Source organism: Dermacentor andersoni, chromosome 1, assembly GCF_023375885.2.
Source record: "Dermacentor andersoni chromosome 1, qqDerAnde1_hic_scaffold, whole genome shotgun sequence".
Lineage (NCBI taxonomy): Eukaryota > Metazoa > Arthropoda > Arachnida > Ixodida > Ixodidae > Dermacentor > Dermacentor andersoni.
In genome coordinates, this window is record NC_092814.1 from 90,758,421 (window position 1) to 90,776,840 (window position 18,420).

General features: G+C 46.7%; 1 protein-coding gene across 2 annotated transcripts in view; it reads right to left on the reverse strand.

The window, feature by feature from the left end:
- Positions 1-11: 11 nt before the first annotated feature.
- LOC126544379 (uncharacterized) overlaps positions 12-18,420 on the reverse strand; it is a 143,370-nt gene continuing 124,961 nt past the window's right edge. For both annotated transcript variants that reach the window (XM_055061764.1, XM_050191690.2), the window contains exons 2-5: positions 13,907-14,047; positions 3,982-4,038; positions 456-573; positions 12-387 (exon numbers count right to left, since the gene is read on the reverse strand). In XM_055061764.1, coding sequence (XP_054917739.1) covers positions 235-387; positions 456-573; positions 3,982-4,038; positions 13,907-14,047 — 469 coding nt within the window. In that variant the 3' untranslated portion in view covers positions 12-234. The remainder of the gene's footprint in view (positions 388-455; positions 574-3,981; positions 4,039-13,906; positions 14,048-18,420) is intronic.

Here is an 18,420-nt window from a genome sequence, read left to right on the forward strand (position 1 = left end):
AGCCACAAGCGCACTGTCTTTAAAACCTTTATTGTGGTGATTATGACTGGCTGATGATGGTGGGGGTAAATAAATAAGCTTCAGACAGTGTAAGCACACACCTTGTAGGTCTGGTAGTATGCACAGTTCAGCCTTCAGTTATTTGATTAACTTTGCAAGGCCTGCGTTAGGTCATTAGGACACGTGCCCACAGTGCCGCTGAAGGATGGAATAAATAAGCTGGCAATGCACTGCTCAGACATAGCCGCTAGCTTGAAGACTTGCCACAGCAACTTCATATGGAGGTGGTTCCAGATCTGCTGGATTTTTCTTGACAACAGCATCGTAGTTTGGAGGTGGCCCACTTAGTATTATTTGAGTTGCCTGTGGTGCAGGGTTTGTTGATGCCTGCAGGATAGTTGTAGAAGGCTTGCATTAGTGACTATACCATTGTACAGCTTGCTGACGCCTCTTACCTGTGGGTGGTGGATGATCACAGCATTGTCCAAAGTTGCGAATGCGTTTTCTCTCATTTTGCGTTGACAGCAGTAGCACAATAGGAACAACAGGAATGTGCTGCCACCAAACATGGCCCTACATTGAACAAAGTCTCAGATTACATCTTTGTAAGAGCTTGCAAAGTCATGTTACATGAAAGTTGGCATATACTGGGGTGTAGGGGAAAGAGGTGCAGACCAGGATGAAACCACAAACCGTCCATCTCCCCCCCCACCCTATTTTTCCACAAGTTGTGGTACGCGAGTGCACTGGAAATGTAGAAGTGCCAACATGAGCCCTGTAGTTATTGGGTACTCAAAGCGTATATGAATGCATAAGCATTCTAGGGCTACTTTCTTCGGAACTCTGTCCGTCTGCCCACCTGTCTGTAATGTGCGACTGGATGCATTCCATGCATAGCTATACATGGGGTCCTATGGAGATATATATGACTACGTATGACTACTGATATTTATGATTCTGACTATATATAGTGAGTGCTGAAGAGGTATAACAGTAATTAAGGTTACTAAAAGATTAATTAGATTAATAGCAAATAAATTAGCTAAGTATAATGGTGATCAATTGAGGATAATTAACAGTGATGTTAACAAATTTACGTTAAATTATTACACTAATCAAGAGTAACCAATGTTAAAATCAAAGCCGAAACAATAATTAAGGACACTTGAGATTAGTTTGACCTAATAAACCTTCATGATTAATTATATGAACATAGCCATCACATCTTTAATAAGCTTAATCAAGTAATTAAGCAGACAGTTATACAAGTGATTAAGCTTAATTAACATTAATAACCACAGCGGAAGATTGACCTGAGTTCATTGATCTCTCCTAAACTGCTCCGAAGAAGGTGAGCTGCGAGCCAGAGCTGCGAAATGAAAAAAAAAGGTATGAAACTAACACTGGAGTTGTCTAAGATTGCATAAGCATACCTCCAAGTCTCAAGTTGGCTGACCTCAAATTTAAGTTGGCTCATCCCTGCAATTTAGGTTGATGCACCCCCAATTTTAACTTGGCCCACAGCCACATCTGAAGTTGGCCCACCCCGAAATTTAGGTTGGCCCACCTCCAAATTTCAACATGAGCCCCCCCTTAAGTTTCAGTTGAGTCACCCCTAAATTTCAGTCCGCTCACCCAAAATTTAAGTTGGTCCACCCCCAAATTTCAGGTTACCTATCCTTCCATGCATGTTCTATGGAGCCCTACATATCCCTATGGGTATTCTCTCTCATCAATTTTTTTTCCGGCTTTTAGTTGTTTCTTATTGCTTATAAAGGTATCAGTCATCTACATTTACACTATTATAAGGAATAGATGTCTTTAAGTTTCGCATTTTCATACAAATGCAAGGCATTACACTTTTAGTGCAACAGACAGATTTTCCTAGGGTACTCAGCAAAGAATCCTTAAGCATTGAAATACGCTGGAAGTACCTGTTAACTAGTGGGCATGTGTCAGCACTTGCACGTTTCCAGTATGAGCACAGTTGGCACACCAACCAAGGCACACGGACCGTGAGGGGTTGTTACTCCGCAAGCCAATCACAGAAGCAAACAAAATCATCGTCATGCAACCATTTCAAAATGGCATCATACTTGATACCTCTGGAGCATCTGCTGTTCTTGAAAAGCCTTTTCATCGGCGGAAGCGATGAGGTGTGCAACAGACATAACGTGTATGGAGTCTGAGAATTTCACTCTTCAAAAGTCCGCGGTACAGTTTATTTCACTGCTGACCCCGTTTTACGCATGAAACTTTGCTGCTAACTCAAGTGAAACTCGACAATAAATAGTTGAGAAAACTAGAAGAAACATTGAGGAGAGATCGCCACAAGCATCTCGCCACGTACTTCTCACTGGCTTGCAAGAGAAAAGGCTATGTCCATCAGCCATGCATGCTTTAAGCGAAGCTTGCCGACATCCTTCTACAAGGCATCCAAGGCAAATACGATGGCATGGAAAAGGTTCACCGCACATACAGGGTAATCAGTGTCTATGGCATGATATGGCCTCATGCGAACGACGTGCATGATGTCGGTGCGAGGTTGAGCCAATGGAGATGAAGGCAATATATCAATAAAGCCTAAACAAGAATAATTAAGAAACTTGACAATAAATAGTTGCAGTGAAGCAAGCGTTTTATTTCAGTTCAATAAAGAATTAGGCTTTCACCGTTCCACTATAATAGAGGAGTGAAAACATATAAAATTGTGGTTACCCCCTTATTGCTTATTACTTGCTAGCGCTCTAAGCAGCTTCCACATGGGGCGCCTCAATGTCGGAGTAGCTTGAATCGAGGCACCCTACCTCCGCATCCCTCCGCATAGTGTTCCTGTATATAAAGGGGACACTACCTCCGCAGAGCGCAGGCTACATGCTCACGTTTTCCCTGTCATAAAAGGACCACCGTGCACATGCTTAATAGATTATTCTCTGCCTCTCTTGTGCTTGTGGGTCATCATGCCACTTGAAGCGCACAGCAAACAGCTTGCGAGGATTGGCCCTGGGCTAGCCTACCCAGTGCACTTAATTCTCACCTCTACCATGGCCATGTCTCCTAAATGAATGGATTGGATTCTCATTGCCAAATAATTCGCACATCAATGACAACCTTACCAACAAAAGTGGCTGTAAGCTACAGGTAGTGCTGCATATCCCCCATAGTATATGACTAAGAGCATGCAATTCGCATCCGCTTCTCACCTAAAATTTACATTTATTCTCCTGCTGCAGTTTTTCATGAGTTGACATTTAATTCTGGGTTGCTGATATATAGGTTAGTCTGTCCAGTAAAAGTTTATTTGTGGGTCAGTGCCAATGTTTTTCTTTTCCCCTGCATCCTCAGTTTCATTGCGCTGTTTTGCTCAATAGGGTGCACGGTTTAGTTCACACGGGCACCCTCAAGATACTTGCAACCAGACATATTGCTTTCATTAAATTTTATGCAGCATAAATTGTTATAATCTATACTGCACAATGTCTAGCATTGTTTAGGTTTTCCTGTATATATTTTGATTGTGTCTGTGTGCCTGGTTTTATTTAACTGTACTACTGCAACGCCGACATTGAATTACACTTTTCAGTGCAAATAAAGGCAAATATAACACATGCCATGTATTGCCCTTCAACAGACACATGAAAATGTCGTATGTCGCATCACTAGTCTCGAGAAAATCTACAGTATGCCGGGGAACAGTTGTGTTGCTCAAGTGCACTGATGAGAGGCGACCTTCCTGGTGTCGAGGGCACTCTACCAGTGCTGCTGATCTCCGTACACTAGTCAGAGGGCATCAGAGAGCAGTGCATATATACACCGCTATGTGATGCTCTCTGACTATTGTACGGAGCCTATAGTAACAATGGTGCATACATTGTGCATGTGCACAAAACAAGGGCTAACATCAGGAGGACAGCTATCCTTTCAGGTGGGTACACATCTTAAGAAAAGCTCTAAAAGCAGAGTTTTTGCTGTGCTACTTACATGAACATGATGACTGATAACGTGTTGTTTTGCTCCATGATGGTGGCAAAAGATTGACTGGAATAGCAGAGAGGCATACATTATTTTCCACAATACTCCCCTTCAAAACAACTTTTTTTTTCTTTGTAAACAACCACATACTGAATGTTTTCGTGTTTGTGCTGACTTCTGTTGCGGCTTTTCTTTCTTGCTCTGACACCTTGCCCTTACTACTGCATCTCGCTCGTAGGTAGTGATAAGCTCCACCTGCCCACAAGTTCGGAAAAAAAGTAACTGAAAAATGAATACTCCCTGGGGCCTGAGTGCAGAGCCTGGAATTGAAGGTGGCACACTGCAATTTTCACAGACATGTATTTAGTGTACAGACTTCAACATTAATAACATAATGCCTCTGTGTTATTGTTAGTAGTTTTGACGAATGTACTGGCTTTATTCTGTTCAGTGACATTGTCATATTTTATAGGAAGCATTGTCCACTAACACAGCCAACAGATTTCGGAAAGCTGCATACAGAACTCGCATATGTTAATCATAGCACGCTTGTGTGTTGCTATTGTTACAGGGAGACGTCAAAAAAGGGTTTATGTACAATATTTACACAGTGTTAGCGAATGGCACCATGACGACAAAGATGCAGGGCTGAGGCAGAGCTCATCCTCTTTCTCGCATGCTATGCAACGTCTTCTTCGTCCGCTGGACAGGTGGCTCATAACATTACCCTCCGGCGGCGAAAGCACCGACACGGTGCAGTCAAAATATGACGGCATGGAAAAGGTTCACTGCACACACAGGGGAATCAGTGCCTGTGGCATGATATGGCCTCAGGTGGACGACGTGCATGATGTCAGTGTGAGGTTGAGCCGATGGAAATGAAGGCAATGGAGCGATTTCGTATGTTACGTCTGTCACTTGGCAGCACACTTGATATGGGCCGGTGTACGGGAACAGCAGCTTTTCAGAAAGCCCTACACAGCATGCTGGGGACCAGAGAAGGACAAGGGACCCAGGGGAAAAGTGGGTAGTCCTGTGATGGCTAGTGTATCGACATTGCTGGTGGATCTGCAACTCTCTGAATCGAGCGCGGGCAACATGACGTCCATGATCAGCACGGGCAAAAGCCTTTCGAGCATACTCGGTAAGGGGCACGCGGAAGAAGGCACCAGCGTGTCCATAGCCAACGTAGAATTTCGGCCGAATAAGCGAAAGAAAGGCGAATAACCAGCGGTCTGATGTCTTGATGTGTTCTACGCGAATGTCACAAAAGGAAATTTAGTGTCCCAATCCCGGTAGTTGACGGACACATACATTGGCTGCATGTCAGTAATTGTTCGGTTCAGTCGCTCCGTCAAGCCATTCATCTGTGGATGGTATGCTATGGTCAGTTTGTGTTGCATCAAGCAGGACCATAGAATGTCCTCGAAAGAAATTGTCTGCCCCGGTCGGTTAGAAGTTGCCAAGGAGCCTCATGCTGGAGAATGACATCATGGAGTAAGAAGTCAGCAACGTCGCTCGCGCAGCTGTGATCGCGAATCACGTCGCATAGTCTATAGTGACGGCGACCCATCTATTTCCCGAGATAGACGGAGGAAACGGAGTGAGTAAGTTGAGGCCGACGCGATGAAATGGCTCATGTGGAACATTGACAGACTGAAGATGGCCAGCAGGTGGGAGTAGCGGCTTTTCTCCGGCGCTGACAAAGCTCGCAAGAGGCCACGTAACGATGCACCGAGCAGGACATGCCTGTCCAGTAGAATCGACAGTGTGCGCGATCGTATATGCGCGAAACGCCAAGGTGCCCCGCTGTTGACACATCATGAAGCTGGGCCAGAACAAACGAGCGGAAGTGTGCCGGAGTCACAAGTTAGAGCTCAGGACCACCAGCAAGCAAGCTGCGACGATGTTGAGTGTAAAGAGACATAGAGAGGCATCAGGAGCCTGGGAGCTGAGACGGTCTATAATCTTGCGTAGGACTGGGTCACGGCGTTGTTCAGCAGCAATGTTGAAGAGTTTGGAGATGGCAAGCACACAAGGACTGTAGTTGCTCAGTGCAGGTTTTGGTTCGTCGACGGGGTACCAGGAAAGGCAGTTGGCATCTCAATGCAAACGGCCAGGCTTGTAGATGATTGTATTTGAGTATTCTTGAAGCCGTAATGTCCAGCATCCAAGGCGACCCATGAGATACTTCAGGGAAGACAGCCAGCATAGAGCGTGATGGTCAGTGATGACAGTAAAAGGTCTGCCATACAGATAAGGGCGAAATTTTGCAATGGCCCATACACGAGCGAGGCACTCTCTCTCTGTAAATGAATAATTCCGCTCAGTGGTGGAATGGAGGCAGCTGGCATATGCAGTGACACAGTCCTGACCATGCTGACATCAGGCCAGAAAGCGCCGACGCTATAGCCACTGGAGTCTACAAACTTCCGTGGGAGCAGAATTGTCAAAGTAAGCCAGCACAGGTGGCGTAGTGAGTAGTGCGATGAGCTGCGAAAAGGCGGACGCTTGGGCAGGACCCTAGGTAAAAGGAACGTTTTTCATGAGCAAGCATGTAAGAAGCCGTGCTATCTCTGCAAAGTCTTTCACAAAGTGACGAAAGTAATAGCGGTGGCCAAAAAACGAGCAGACGTCTTGCGAATAACGGGGCATTGGAAAGTTGGTAACGGCGCATAGTTGCGTAGTTTGGTAGGGACAGGTCTGATAACAGCTGCATCAACAAGATGACCAAGTACGGTGATCTCTCGGCGTCCAAAACTGCATTTGGAGGAGTTTAGTTGAAGCCAGGTGTTGCAAAATACCTGCAAAATAGCCTATAGTCGTTGTATATGACTGGAGAATGTAGGCGGAAAAACGACGACGACAAGATAACAAAAGCAAGTAGACCACTTGAACACGTGAAGGACGGAGGTCATCATTCAATCAAATGCCACTGGGGCATTACACAACCTGAAGGGCATGACTTTGAACTGAGCCCATCGGGTGTAATGAAGGTGCAATCCTGCTCATCAGTGGAAATTTGCCAATACTAGCCGGACCGAAGATCTGTGGAAGAAAAGTACCTTGAGCCATGGAGAGAGTCAAGTGCATTGTCTATTCGCGGCAAAGGGTAGACATCCTTTTTTGTTATCTTGTTCAGGTGCCAACAGTCGATACAGAACCGCCAGGTGTTGTCTTTCTTTTCTGACAAGCACCACATGGGACGTCCAAGGACTTGCAGATGGTTCAATAATGTCCTTAGTCAACATTTTCCCAACTTCTGTTTGAATGACACGGCATCCGGATGCAGACACTCGGTAAGGATGCCTATGGATGGGTCTTGTATCCCTAATTGATGCGATGGGTTACAAGTGATGTTTGGCCAAGATGGGGCGAAGAAAGATAAAAGACATCGCAGTAAGATGCTAACAAGCTGCGAAGATCTTCACACTAAAGAAGAGGACAGGTCAGCGGCAATCATGCCGTCAAGAGGGTCGTCAAGTGTAGCACTGGTGTCCGGGCTTGTAGGTGACGACTGTGGAGCATCGACAGTCAGGGCCAGAGGGTCGCATGCACCTACAAGTGATATGTTGCCCAACGTGATGCCTCCGGGAAGAATTTGTAGGGTGCATCCAAAGTTGAGAATAGGTAAACACACCCAGTTCTCCGCAACAGTCACAACAAAGAGAGAGCGCAACACACCGCGCCAAAAGAGTGTAGAGAGAAGGGGAGGTCACATAGACACCGTTACAAACAGGGGGCTCTGAGGTCAACGTGATATGTCGCGGTAGCTGGTCACAGACGAACAAACCCGACAACACATAAACGCGGTGGCGACTCGGTGTTGAGGTCGGGTACAGAAGGGAGTTTCAACTGTAGAAGGGTAGATGAGCAGTCAATAAAGGCCGAATAGGAGCTCAGGAAGTCATTGCCGAGAATGACGTTATGGGGACACTGTTGTAGAACTGCGAATAGAACTGAGTTCTGGTGGCCAGTGAAGCTCACGTGCGCAGTGCACATGCCAACGATGGAAAGCGTACTGCCGTCGGCAACGCGGACAACAGGCAACGTGGCGGGCGTAAGAACATTGCGGAGACAACGAGAAAGGCGAGTGCCCATGACAGATAGTTGCGCCCCAGGGTCTATGATCGTCGAAACAGCTGCGCCGTCCCCTTCTACGTCCAAAAGGTTTTGTCGGGTAGCCAGGGTCAACAAGGTATTTCCGGGTCGATTGGCCAATGCAGCATCACCTCTGGTAACTGCACTGGTCAGTTTTCCAAAGATGGACGACGATGGTATGGCAACGGCGAGCGACGGGGCAGCGGAGAGCGAGAACATCGGTTGCGGGAATGGCGAGCAGTCGTAGCGTGGAGTCTGTGCAGGAACATCAGGGTGCGGTGGGTCATTGCGAGCACGAAACAAAGAGGACCGACTGTCTTCCGGGCGATAAATGCACACGAGACGAGGTGACGACGGCCGGCGATAGCGACAATGGCGAGAAATATGCCCTATCCCGTTGCACTTGAAGCATATTGTCGTCGTGCGTGCGCCACTAGTTTGGATCGCAGTATCTGGGATATGTTGATCGTGGGTGGGGAAGTCGAAAGAAATTGCTGACCGTAGGGCGACTTACAGCACAGATGGGATGCATATGCCTGCGTTCACCTACTGTGCATACAACTGCCTGGATCAACGATACTGCAGGGCGTGACTCGTCATAAGAACAGGCATGAGGAACAGATGGAAACGTGGCCTCAATCTCACGCCACACAAGACGTAGTAAGCTTTCGGTACCAGGCAGCTGGACGCCCTCACACGTTGAGGTAACGGCGGTGTTATGTAGCCGCACAAATTGTTGCGTGAAACGATGACTCTTCGCTTCCCCACAGCGTCGGCACTTTTTTGTGATGTCATGGATTATCGAGCAGTCCTTATATATCAGTAAGTTAAAGGCGTCATCGGCGATGACTTGTAGTATGTGGCCGACTTCGTATGCTTGAGGCATTTTGTCGTCAACCCACCGACACAGAGCTTACACGTCCTGAATGTGCACAACATATGGTTCAGTTGATGTCGGGGCCCGGCACTAAAATTCCTTCTCAGCAGCTTGCGGGCGCCCGACTGGTTTCCCAAAGAGCTCCAGTAGATTTTGCTTGCAGGCGTCCGAACTAGTCAGTTCCTCTTCGATTGTTTGGAACCCATCATAGACCATACCCTTGAGGTAGTAGATATCATTAGCCAGCATGATGGTTCGGCCGATTGTTCGTGCTGGCTTGCTCTTATTCGGTTAAACAGTCTTCGACGTCAATGGAGTCAGTACCGGAGAAGATACCAGGGTCTCGGAGTTTGGCCAGGACAACTGATGTTGTGGTAGCCGAGGCTGAGCCAACAGGCCGCTCAGTAGGCATGGGCGTATGATCCAAAAGATGTCTGCTGCGACGCTCCGTGGTGTCCTTCGAATATACAAACCCCACGTCTCCACCAAAGATGTTACGGGCAGATGCCAAAAAGGGTTTACCATATTTATTCGAATCTAGGCCGATAGTTTTTTTTTTTTTTCAAATAATCGTATTCCAAACTCTAGGGTCGGCTTAGATTCGAGGATTTTAAAAAACGCGCCAGTTTTTCATTGAAACTGCTAAATATGGTGCATAGCTAGCGCCATCTACAGAAGTCAGTATCGCAGCCGCTACTAGCCGTGCCAGTAGCCAACCGTACACAAGCGAGGTCGCCATTTTGACCTGTCTCGTGTCGGTCATATCGGTGTGCGGCGTGGTGTTATCGCGATGGCACCAAGCAGGAGATGCCACTACAGTGTCGCAAGCGAAAAGTTGTGATAGCCGCAGAAGCATCGTCGAAACTTCAAGCCGGGCGGGACTTCGGCGTCGACGAGAAAAACGTCCGTCGTTGGAGGGAACAACGACAGCAGCTTTTTGCGTGCGCCGCAACGAGGATGGCATTTAGCGGACCAAAGAAAGGCCGTCACCATGAAGTGGAGACAGTGGAGCAGCGACGACAATGTTGAATGAGCTCTGCACGTTCACATTCAATAAATGCTGTTTACATTTTGTGAACGCTGTCCTCGCTTTTTTTCTTCGACCTACATTCGAGGTAATTTTTTTTTTTTTTTGGCTTCGGACTTTAAGGGATCGGCCTTGATTCGAGTAAATACGGTATGTACAATATTTACACAGTGGCAGCGAGTGCCACAACAACAAAGATGGCGAGCCGGGGCGCAGCTCCTCCTCTTGTTGCCTGTCACGCGTGTGGCTCCTACCCACGATGGGGGATTGGCGTCCTATTTCTCGTCTGCTATGCAACGTCTTCGTCCGCAGCACAGGTGGCTTACAACACTATAGATAGTTCTGAGCTGCTGTACCCTTCAATCTTCAGCTGCCTGCTCAGGCAATAAAAAAATCAACTTTTGGTGGCTTCTGCATTCGAGAAACATTTGGAGCAAATGTCCATGCAACTTATGCATATCCTGCTAGTTGAATACAAATCATGATATCTTGGCCTAATGCCAGCATCGCAATGTCACTATATGCACAATCGTTTACATCAATATGGTTCGCATCAGCAATTCACTGTAGCACGGCGTTGGGTTGCTCCGCTAGCCAATCACACAAGCAAACAAAGTCGTCATGCAACGTTTTCAAAATGGCGTCGTATTTGATACCTCCGGTAGGGTGGCTAGAATGGATAGGCACCCTTCTCCGAACGTACACTCAACTCCAGAGCGTCTGCTGTCCTTGGAGAGTCTTTTCATCGGCGGAAGCGATGAGGTGTGCAACAGACATGGACAAAGTGTATGGAATCTGAGCATGTCGCTCTTTATAAGTCCGCGGTACAATTCATTTCACTGCTGAGCCCGTTTTACTCATGAAACTTCGATGTGAAACTTGATAGTGAACAGTTGCAGCGAAGCAAGCATTTTATTTCATTTCAATAAAGAATTAGGCTTTCACCTTTCCAGTGTAATAGACGAGTGAAAGCGTATAAAATTACGTGCTTATAATTTTATTTTTGTGGTTACTGCCTTGTTTAGGAAACACGGAAAGTTTGAACTACGACCTATTTGCAGCCTCGCGGAGGAACAGTGGCTGGCGGTTATGAGGGCGTGGGCGGGGCTTCACTGCAGGCTTAAGTTGTATCCGACTATAGTAGATTGGAAGTTTCTTGCCATCTGCTAGTCTACTGGTAAGCTCAGATGACACAGTGACCGCTCCAGAAATGCGTATGTGCTAGGTTCAAGCCCTAGACCAGGATTGATTTTGTTTCAGCTGCTAAGCTTCATTTCTAAGGGACCAGTACAGGTTTGATTTGTACGGGTTTGATTGCTACTTTTGATTGACTGACGATTTTAGTTTTCATTAAATGAAACTTTATTGAGACCTTAAAGCCTTACCCACCAATTGAACATGCTTTTAACATGGTTTTTCTTTATGTCATGAACACTCATTTAGTTACAGGGACACTGAAGAGGAACAATAAAGGTCAGATAAATTAAGTATTCTTTCAAAACTATTGTTCCATTTAATGAAAAATGTTGATTATTACTGAAAAAAATTAAGGCTAAACTTTCCTTTCTTTTTTCTTTTTAATTTCGTGGCAAACCGAGTTCTGGTATGTCAATGTGACATCACAAATTTCGAATTGTTTTCTTGTATTTGGGCTACTGTGGCGCAGGAAAGGTTATTAAAAGTTTCTAGCTTGAACTTAGGCTGCTTTAGAATGCAATTTAGTCCCTCAACGATAAACAATTAACTTGACCCTAGTAGACGCTTTCAATACACATGATGTCGCGGCGATCCCGTGCGAGAGTTTCAGTGCGATTTTGCCACCAGTCTTTCCCCTTTGCGTCTCAAGCCTTCTCTCATGCCACTTTCAGGGTAAGAGTGGTAGTTTTGCTCTTGCAGAACCATAACTTACTATTCCTCTTTGGTGTTGATTTAATGTAGTTAAAATTGTGTTTTTGTTCTTTTTGCATTTTTACAGTGCTATGTAAAGCCTATGTCGAGATTGTGCCACTTCGTGTCACACAGCCAGAATACGTTTAAATATCAGCTGGTATTGTGTTGTAAACCATAAGATGTTGAAACTTTGGAATTCCTTCATGAAAAGCAGATACCGTGAACAACTATGAGAAGGGCGTTTCCAGGCACTTACTGTGTATTTATGTAACTTTCACCAACACCGTGCTGTAAAGGTTTGTTTAATGAAGCAGCATCATAACTCCTAAACCTTTTTTTTTTTGGCTTATGAATTACTTATCAAATGCATAAACGTTTATGGCCATATGCAGTAAAATTTCAAGTAATTATTATTGTCTTTGATTATACGTCTGGAAAGCTATTCAAAAGAGCTTCAATTTCACAGCGTGTTGGTGATATTTTTTTTGTTTATTCATTACAGGAATAGTGTCATAAGCAATTGTGTACATAAAGGAGCTTTCTCCACCCACAGTAGCAAGTATGCTGCAGAGGCGACTTCCTTATGAACCATGGCTGCATTCGGCTCACATCTGAGTGAAATATTAAAGTCTGGTTATTTGTCACACACATACACCAGAGCGTACACAAGCAAGCCCAATAAGTCTTCCCAGAACATATAGCGAAGGCATACTTGCCTTAATTGTTTGCTTTTGCATAATCGTACATGCATGCTCGAAAGCAAACAGCACCGCAAAAATAACACAGCGTGCTCAGTGCTATACTACACGCTTTCATAACTTGTCACTAGCTCACATGTGCGGGAAAGTGAGAAAACAGAAGTGCCCTTTGCTTTTAGAAGAAACATCATAGCAAGATTTCTGGAATATGCTGTACAGTGTATTCTAAAACAAAGTTGTTTACAGTCTATAACTGTCAGCCATGCATAAAAGGGCACCATTACAGGAACTGAACGCAGGCCAGCACTTTTTTTTTCGTTTTTTTTTTTCAGTTATTGAAGTGCAGTACAATTTTTTTCTGTGGGGATTTTTTGCGCGCTATCAAACACTCGCGTGCAGTCTTGTTAAAACATATTTGGTGAAATTATAGCACAACAGAGGCAGAAACCTAAAGCTAGCACATCATTGTGACCTGCGGCAGCATGAGGAGTGCTTTCAAAACTCATTTTTATCCAGTGCTGTCACAGTCCTGCTGGCAAAGGTAAATGGAACACTTCACGTCTTCATATCTAAAACAACATGTCAGCAGGTATGCATCTGCACTGTTAAAGCCAACACGCGAATGCTGCAACTGTAACTGTAACTAAACCATCTATTGTGCGCATGACCATATCTAGCTAAAATAGCATCTTCAGTTGCTTTATTTATTTTTATTCAAATGACCTAAAGGCTCATACGGGCATTACATATAGCAGTGCTGCAATGAAATCAAGGATGGTTATAGTTACAGTACACATTCAAACATGTCAACGTTTATTTCATTTTTTCATTTGACGACAGAGATGAATTAATTATAGCACAGGGACAGGATGCACTAGGAACTTCCGCATGTTACTAAAAAAAAAAAGAAGAAGAAAAAAAATTGCGTTGTCCGGCTACGTGAACGCGAAGGAAACACGCACGGCCTTCATTGGATATGAAATAGCTGAACAGCTACAGCGCCACCCTAGCTATCGGCCTGCAGCCGCGCGAGACATGGCACAAGGTGCAGCAACGCGCATTCCAGTCTCGTACGTGGTTCGTTGATTTGTCTCGGAAGAATACGACCAATAGGGAGTGCTGCACCACTCATTGTCCGTACAGGGCATATGTATCTCTCTCGCAATACACAAGTAGAGAAAGAAAAAAAGCGCAGTGGGCTGTGCGTTTGAACTAGGGCGCATGGTGGCCGGGTGCGCGCATTTGGGCGCGGTATTTGTCGATTCTGTGCACGCGCGCGCGCGCGTGCAGTTTATACTGCTCGCATTCGGGGAGGAAATGCTGCAAACAAGACGCACGTACTGTGACCAGCTGGCACGGGGTCCCGCCTCCGCAGCGCGTGTCAGTAGCAGCAGCAGCGCTGGCTCGGTGGCTCCCTCCAAATGTCTCCGCGAGCCCGCATCATGCTGCCATGGGACACCAGCGCTCGACCAAGTGCCCGCTCTGCAGATGCGGGATACAGTATCTTCCTTCAGCGGCGACACTCGGCGCAATGACGACAGAAACAGCAGCGCCCGACTGTCGGGCCAATGTGACGCGCCGAGCCATCGTCGCAGTCTTCCAGGCGGAGGGAAGCAAACACCTTTTACAGCTTTTTCGGCACACTTTACGAGCACTTATCATGACCTCTGGGCACGTGAGCATGGGCGACAGAAACGTGAGTCCCGGGAATCGGCGATAAAAAAAAAAAAAAAAAGAAAAGCTCTGCACGCCACCCACTCGCGGCAAGTCGCGCCGCGGAGAATAAGCATGCTCCTTATTCCGCGCGAGTGCCCCGCCGGTCGTTGAGGAAAGGCCACTGCGAGCCTACTGCAAACTGTACTATAGTTTGAGATTGCGACGTCCGTCCCAACGTTTATAGATACTGTGTAACTATAAACGTTGGTCCGTCCGGCGTCGCGTCGACTTACGGACGTACAAGTTACCAACTTGCCCTATAGCGACGAGTTCACCTGTCCTCCGAGCGCGGTTTCGGCCGTGCGTGAGATGACCCGCGCGCAGCGACCTTATTCCACCTTTGTACGTTGCCAGTTCCATTAGCCCTGTGTGGCTATCGACACTGCAACCGTGGTCGCGTGAATAAGTTTTTGCAGGTGTTCCGATTAGGTGAAAACCGTCGCACTTAGCGGGCCTATATAGCTGTGATGCATATATAGCCTCCGACCGGAGTTGCCGGGCCCGCATTCCCAGTCTCCAGCCGAATCGTGCTCAAAAAACGCCGCGCTTCTGACGTACTCACGCGTGCCGTTAACCGAAACGTTCTGCTTGATTTATCTGAATCGCTTTGCCTTCTGTGTAACTCCACGCGGTGCTGCCGCCGCGCGTCTTGGCTTGCCCACGCTGCCAAGCAAGCGTTATTTGCAGAAGACAATCCTTCGCACATTAACCCGAAGTGAACTTCAACACTGCTATAACCTTAGGTGAAGGCGAACACTAAGAGATATGCAGGCACTATACACTGCAGTAGAACATAACGCATTCGGTGCCGCTTATATAGTTCCTTCTTTTTATGGAAAGGAACGGGGAGTAACGAGGATTCCTGCGGAGAACAAGAGTAAATTCAGAAGGTTTTCCGGCACGGTAAATAATTGTACACATGTCGAAAAAAAAAACACATTTTAAAGAAAGAAACGTGTGCGTGCGCTTTTTTTCAGGAAAGGTAAGGTAAGCATGGAAAGGTAAGCAGCACGAATTATCAAATCCCGATAAAACGCGTCAGCCGGTCGCTATTGCGACATACTTCGAAGTCACCCGCACTATAGTTAGCTTTGACAGGGCGCGCGCACGCACGCATACGAATCTTGGAAAACAAAACTTTGTTCTGGCGAATCTGCGTACGCTAAACTAATGCAGACTCGAACAAGTCAGCGGGAGCGACCCCTGAGATAACGGCAGCGCCTTCGCACATCTCTACGGCTGTACAAAAAACTACGACTGATATAAAAGAAAAAAAGCAATACTTTCGGGTCTTCAGCTAGCTATACCGCATTTTGTGCTCGAATTCGACGCCTCTCCTCCTCGCTTTCCGACTGTTGGGGTCGACAATGTCACGAGGTGCCATGGTAGTGCCAAAAATACAAACAAATAAAATAAATTGTGCATAATGCGCCGACGATGACTGCCAATATGAGCACACGGCTCCAGAGAGCTTATTCGCTTCATTAAAGGGGTCCTGAAACACTTTTCTAAATTCTAACTAATCATGAAATGACCTAACTAATAAAGGACGTCGTTTCACAAATCTCATGCCGCAAAAAAAAAAGAAAAAATAATCTCGGATCCTTCAACTATAAGTGGAGTTATCGCACAGAATACCCACGGCTTCCTCTTTTCGTCTCCGCTGCGCTGGAAGCTAGATAGCGGAGAAGCCAAAAAGAGAGCAGATTCCCTGGTCAAAGGTTGAGTGTTGCAGCGGCGACATGTGTGCGTGAGTGCGTGCGTGCATCCAGTAAAAAAGATATAGTACGAGCGTTTCCAAAGTATGCCGAAATAGCGGCAGGCTGATGCGACACCCCGTGCGGTAGCCAAACTCTATGGCGGTAGCTACGCAGCACGCCGCGGCCATCTTGGACGCAGCTACGCGCAGTGCAAAGATCTACGCGCATGAGATCGCACACACATGTTTTTTATTTATTTAACTCAAAATTAGCACTTGTGTATTACTGAGAATGCTCTAGCGATCTCAAAATCAGCCAATGGCGTTGATGGGTCCAGCTGCTTTCGATGACGCTGCATGATGGCATTGCGGTCATTATGCAGCTGTTTTTGACACAAGAAGTGTTTCAGGGCCCCTTTAATGTAGATTACCACATCAATCTCTAGGTTTGTTTACGCGAACCCAACTCAACTGATTCCGTTCAGAAGTTGGGTTGAAAGTTAAGGTTCGTTCGGTTCATATCCATGGCAGTCTGCCAGAGGTGCTTACCCTTATTTGTATCATATTTATAACGCCAGACATGAATTAAAGGTGTGATGCGTCTGAAGGCGTATATTTGTCACAGAGACGATATTTAGGTAGCATTTGTTGTTTCAGAACCGAGACGTTAGCAAATTTGTATAACGGTAGTCAGTGCCGTCACTGGGCTTCCCGGCACTCGCTGCGGCTGCTCGACGTCTCGCATCTCCCGCTCCTCTCACCCTGAAAAAACGGGACCCACAGTTATCAGCTAAAGTTAGCAGCTCCGGGCGCAGAGGTTTGCCGCATTCAGCTACGAGTCGCGGCGAAAACAAAGGCTCGATCGCGTGGCGACCGCAGCACAGCCGCCGCTCCCGGGTGCAGCAACCACCGACCGCCACATAAATTGGGCGGGGAGAGCCAAGGAAGGAAGGAAAAAGTGGAGAAGGAAGGCAGGGAGGTTAACCAGCTTAGCCTAACCGGTTTGCTACCCTACACATGGGAGCGGGATGGGGGGGATGAAAGATGGGGAGAAGAGATAGAGGGCACATAACACGGCACACACATCGTTGGTTACAGTCTGTCACTCTTGTGCGGTACGTGACATCACTGTCACAGCCGCTTGTCCAAGCCCGTATCCTTCATAAACCGAAGTAGTCCCTTCGTCGCCTTCAGCTGCCAAAGAAACCTATTCGCCTTCGGCGTTACTTGCGCGGGTGACGTTGGTGTGTGTTTATGCGGACCACTTCGCAAATGCGGGCGCTGCCTGAATGCGTGCGCACACGCTCGAATATAGGCGTATAGGCGTGCGTATGTGAAGGCCCCCTAAACGTTCTTGATCATCGATGTGTCGACAGGACCGCTCACTTGATTCCTTGGGACAACAACGACGCGGAGGAGGGTCACCGCCTTCTCGCAGTGCCTTGTGTGTGCGTGGATGAGTGGACCGCGGGCGGCTCTCGTGCGTGTGGATCGGACTGGAATTGGATAGGGTGCCTCACTGTCCTCGTCGAGGAGAATATAGAGGCGCATAGAGTTGGGAAAAAAAAACCACCGCGCCGCATACCGGCCGTCGCGCATCCTGTGCGATCTTGTGCCTGAAAGGCCAGCTCATCGAACATTTCATTGATATATCAGTCAATGTGAGAGATCGGGCTATTCGGTAATCTACGATACAACATTTCAGCGTGAAAAAGATGACGAGGGAACGTTTACCGCCTGTGCATGTCGTATATCGCCTGTCATGTCGTCGTATCTCGTTGAAGTTTTCGCGCTAAATAGTTGTATCGTGACATATACCAGTGACACAACAGTGCAAAAGAAGTAAGCACCAACCATACGTGCGGGCAGCACCGGAGAACAGGAGTCCCAAGCGCCTGACGTCACCATGACAGAGCGGAGCGAAGATAACACGTGACCGAGCCGCCGGGACAAAGGAAGACGGCCATAAAACGACTGTGAGAATCCGTGGGAACAATATATGTGTTCCTTTCAGTGTAAACGAGCTGTTTGTGTTCGCTGTTTATAAAAGTATGTTACTGAACTATTCCATTTTTAACTGTACCCCCTTAATATTGCTATACTATACCATCGCTGCGCAGCCAGCTGCTATGGTACCACACACGAAGACTGTTGGCTGTCTTCCCATTCATAGATTTTCCTACTAAAATTACTAGAGGGAACTATGGCGCTGCGACTGTTCAGCTATAACACGGGGAAGTTGGGCAGTACTTGGATATGTATAAACTTGGGACGTTCTTGCGCCTTTATAATTATTACGCTTACTTGTTTCTCAATTTTCACGCAAATACACGGTATTTCTAAACCCGCGAATGCAGTAAGCCTTAGCGCTCATAAGTAGCCGTTGCGAATTGCACTTATGACCTGATATTTTGTTGAATATGATCTATTTGCGAATCAT